Raw genomic sequence first — 4230 nt, 5'->3', positions numbered from 1 at the left:
ATCGCTCTAACCTGCTAAACTGAAGAGCATGCCATCAAATTGGATAGTCCACTCATTTGTTTTGATATATAGAAGTACCTTAGAAGCTCCAAATCCTTTATGTTGTTCGATTTGACTACGCTGTAGGATTTAAGCGTTGACTATTGCAATGACCAAACGCCTAATGCAGCAAACCTCATAAAGAAGCTGATGATTGTAAACAGCATAGACATAACAACAAACTTATTTACGCAAAAACAAAATAGAAAATTAAATAACAATTTATTCATGTGTACATTATTCACTAATAGATGAAAAACGTATTGATTATTGTAATACATCAAGGCAGTGAGTTAAAAACAACCGTCCAAAAGTCTCAATAATTATTGGTTTGAACATTATATCATAACATAAGCTTATATAAGCTTTATTATTTTATCTCGACTAATTTCAGATTTAAGATTCAGCTATTGGAAATACAGATCCTATCCTGTCATTTCCTAGACGATAACACTTAATATTGACAGCATAAGGACCCAGAAGAATATGGTTGTCTTCTCCACCCATAAAAAAGCAGAGAGTATAAAGGGCGATTTCAAACTCTGGGCTCACTCCAATAAAACTGCTGGAGACAGATTTTAGGATGCCATTCCATTCAAACTGAAGCGTGAGCAATTGAGTTTCAGAGTCAGGCTGCAGATTTCAACACAAAGTATAGCATTAGAAGGATGTCATTAGCTTGAGAGTAATTGTTTTCATGCATAGAGTATATAATTGTTCCATGCGTCATGGCAATTTGCGATGTATCAGTAGTAAGGGAAGTATCAGATACTACCATGCAAACCAACGATGTCCGGGTTTGCAACTACTAAAACAAAACTAATGCACAATTGATTATATTGATCCTTGACTTTTGTCGACTTTAATATACAGTGACGGTGGGGGGATGAGGCCATCTCTACTGACACAGATTCCATTTCACTTCCAATTCTGAATCCTCACGACTTTTGCCAGCTCATCCTGGACTGCTGAAAGAACTACCCCCTCTCTTCAGAGGAAACTTCTTCTGAGGCCTTTGAAGAAAAAACTGTGCCAACATCAGATGCGGCAAATGCAGAAACTGACACCACGTGATCGAGGTGATTGGAAATTGATAGATTGAGGAAGCCCGTGGAATGAGAAGATCCTCCCAAAGAGAATGACCCCTTTTTCCAATGGATGAGCAGGAACCGACACCAACCCAACTGATGGAGGTAGCTCCTATTGGATTGCATAGGTCACAGATACAGGTTCCAGTTCGTTATCCAGCCACAGTCATCTCTGATTCATTCAAACCAGATGCATAGTAGATCTCTGACCCGCAGTATGAAAGCCAGGTCGTGACAAATGTTGTGTTTTCAACAATTTATGGTCTTTATGGTCAATAATCTAATCAAGCTTTGATCTATAATTCATTTGGTATAAAGAAAAACCTTCAAAAGATATAGGAAATATTGGTTGCAAATAAAAGTTGCAAGGGTTCTTATGGCAGCAATATCTATCAATATGATTGAAAAATTGGTCATGTCTAACATACAAATCGACATTAAAAGGGAAAAAAAATCTATGAATCAGAAGCAAGTGGCAGCACTTACACATTGTCCACGTCTCCTTGGGAATACATAACCTTGGTAGTCTACATTTCCTTTAGCTTCTTCCATGTAAAACTACAAAATTCGAGAATCAAAGAAACTATATGTTGTCAATCTTACATTGATAAAAAATGCCACTAACTGTGAATTGGGATAATATAAACAAAAATATGATTCAATTAGTTGATATTAGTTTACCGATATGTCAGAACATATTTTTACAAGGCTACTAATACCGACATTATATCATTGATTTAACATGTTTTCGCTCATAGTACAGAACCACAGCATTATCTCAATTTTTGTACATTCCTACTTACTAGACTAAGAGGGCTGTCTGTGAGTGCTTATTTTTTGGTGGGCTTGGCTTTTAAAATAAAAAATTTATGAAAGTTGTATGGGTATAATAGTTATTTGCTTAGCAAAACTTAGCTTATTTAGATGAGCTTATAAGCTAATTTTTCAAAAATTAGGGAACCCCCAACTTCTTTAAATGGGTCTTAAAGGCTACCTTATTTTGGATGTTAACAAACATGTAGATAAGGAAAAGTTAGCTTAAAAGCTACTTTAACAAACACGTATATTTGTTGTATCTTTATCAAATCACATATTGATAAGGTTTCAAGAAGTGAACTTCACAAAAAGGAAGGGATTTTCAAATTTTGATCCTGTAAATCTTCCATAATTTGATATTAACCTCTGAAATCATTGAAACTGCTGACAGGTCCCTCAAACATAAGGGTTATTGGGATTTGGTCCCTCTATTAGTTTTTTAGTTTTTGTAAGCCATGGTTGGGTTAGTCTACCGAACACGACCAATTGCTAAAATATGGGATGTTTTTACATTGGAGAAGACGAAGAATGTGGGCTTGAGTTTTTAGTTTGCGGGTTTTGGGTTTAATCCTTTTAAAGCGAGGGGGGTTAAACATAACCGAGGGATATAAGTGGAACTTCAATGCCAAATAGATTTGAGGAAATATTCCCCTTAGATCTAACATAAGTTCGAGGGACAATTGCAAGTACCTTATGATTTGAGAAGCTATAAGCAATTTTAAGGATTTGAGGGATTAATATCAAATTATGGAGGATTTCAGGGGCAAATATCTAAAAAAGAACAAAAAGGAAATCTACCTGAATCCAATTGTGGAAGCCTGAGACTTCATTCTTCCCGCGCCCTTTGATCTCTCCTACAAAAACATGCTCAAAAGCAGAAGAGCAACTAGATCCACCACCCCTCCCATGTAAACCGAACCACAAATTTATCATCATTCTCTTAAACTCTTTATAATCCTCAGGTGCAATGCCATTAGAAACTAGATACTTATGAAGATATCTTATCGGAGCAGTTCTGCTGATTTCCTCAATGAATGCATCTTGCTCATGCTTCTCTTGAGGAGTAACAACTTCTTTATATCCTTCATTTGGATTGTAATTATCCAAAAGAGAACAGAAGCGTCCATAAGTAGGCCTCCGAAATATGTCATCATTCAACCACCTAAATAGGCTCTCGGATGCCACATCTTCTTTCTGATAGACTTTTTTGCCTTCACCACAGTCAATTTCATAGTCTTTTCCAGGAATCAAGCGGTTTGAGTCAAGGTCCCAGAGCTTGCTGCAGGCTGCAGACAACTCAGCAAGCTCCTCTCTTGATGGTTCTATGTTCAGACCATGATCAGCTTCGTGGATATACTCTTGCTCGACAGGAGGCTGTTTGTACTTATGCCAGTTATCTACAGGAATCTACCAAAAATGTTTAATTAGTTATTTCTAGTTAGTTTAACTTGAGGCAGCAAAAATTGTACCAAAAGTAACACAGCATGCAATTAGATTAAGTCAGGCTAGTACTAATATAAGACTGCATGATTATGCATACAAAAACTCAAAAACCTTTGAATGTGTACACGAGTGCAAACCCATGCATGTTCCTATGCATGTCTCTCTTCTCAGCTTCATGAGGTATCATGAATTAAAATCTGGAATNGCGTGTGCGCGCGCGCGTGTCTGTGTGCGTGCATGTGTGCAGCTTGGCTACAATTAATAGTAGCAAAAGGCTTCTACTATCAATTTTTAACTGTTAGATTGCTTGGAGATTCATGCTAAATTAGCTCCTAAAATTATGCAATCTCCTAAAAGTTGGGATTAACCATAATTATTTTTTTAGCAAGAATCTCAAGAAAATCCAGCGGTTAAAAATTGATACTAGAAGCCTATTGCTACAATTAACAGTAGTACAACTGCACTCTTTATTTTCTTCAACAAAAATAAAAAAGAAAACGTAAAATAAAACCTTTTTCTGATGATGTTTTTCGCGCCCAGCAGTTTGCCAACCTCCACCAACCTCTTCCTGAATAAAAAAACCCATCCAAAAATGAGCAAAAGGAAAGAAGATCCAAATCTACATTGCCAAATAGAGAACAAACAAAGCAAAAGTTTTGATGGTAAAAAATAAATAAATAAACAAACCTCTTCAGATCTTCTTGAGGGACGGTGCTCTTTCTTGTGACCAACAGTCTCCCAACCTTCATCACTTCTCCCTTCACCCTAAATTCCAAAAACCCATAAATTTAGTACCACTAAAATCCCAACTTCATAACACGCCATTCATCAAAAGGAGCTACCT

General features: G+C 36.6%; 1 protein-coding gene across 2 annotated transcripts in view; it reads right to left on the bottom strand.

Moving 5' to 3' along the window:
• Positions 253-4230, bottom strand: part of LOC109838827 (poly(U)-specific endoribonuclease-B) — a 4712-nt gene continuing 734 nt past the window's right edge. Inside the window, exons 4-8 of one of the 2 annotated variants that reach the window (XM_020407250.1) lie at positions 4074-4151; positions 3898-3954; positions 2742-3350; positions 1614-1685; positions 253-672 (exon numbers count right to left, since the gene is read on the bottom strand). In XM_020407250.1, coding sequence (XP_020262839.1) covers positions 436-672; positions 1614-1685; positions 2742-3350; positions 3898-3954; positions 4074-4151 — 1053 coding nt within the window. In that variant the 3' untranslated portion in view covers positions 253-435. The remainder of the gene's footprint in view (positions 673-1613; positions 1686-2741; positions 3351-3897; positions 3955-4073; positions 4152-4230) is intronic. The other variant, XM_020407251.1, reaches the window with a different exon arrangement.

This window comes from Asparagus officinalis, chromosome 4 (assembly GCF_001876935.1).
Source record: "Asparagus officinalis chromosome 4, Aspof.V1, whole genome shotgun sequence".
In the NCBI taxonomy this organism is placed as follows: domain Eukaryota; kingdom Viridiplantae; phylum Streptophyta; class Magnoliopsida; order Asparagales; family Asparagaceae; genus Asparagus; species Asparagus officinalis.
The sequence above is the reverse complement of the archived record's forward strand: the minus strand, read 5'-3'. Positions and strand labels throughout refer to the sequence as shown.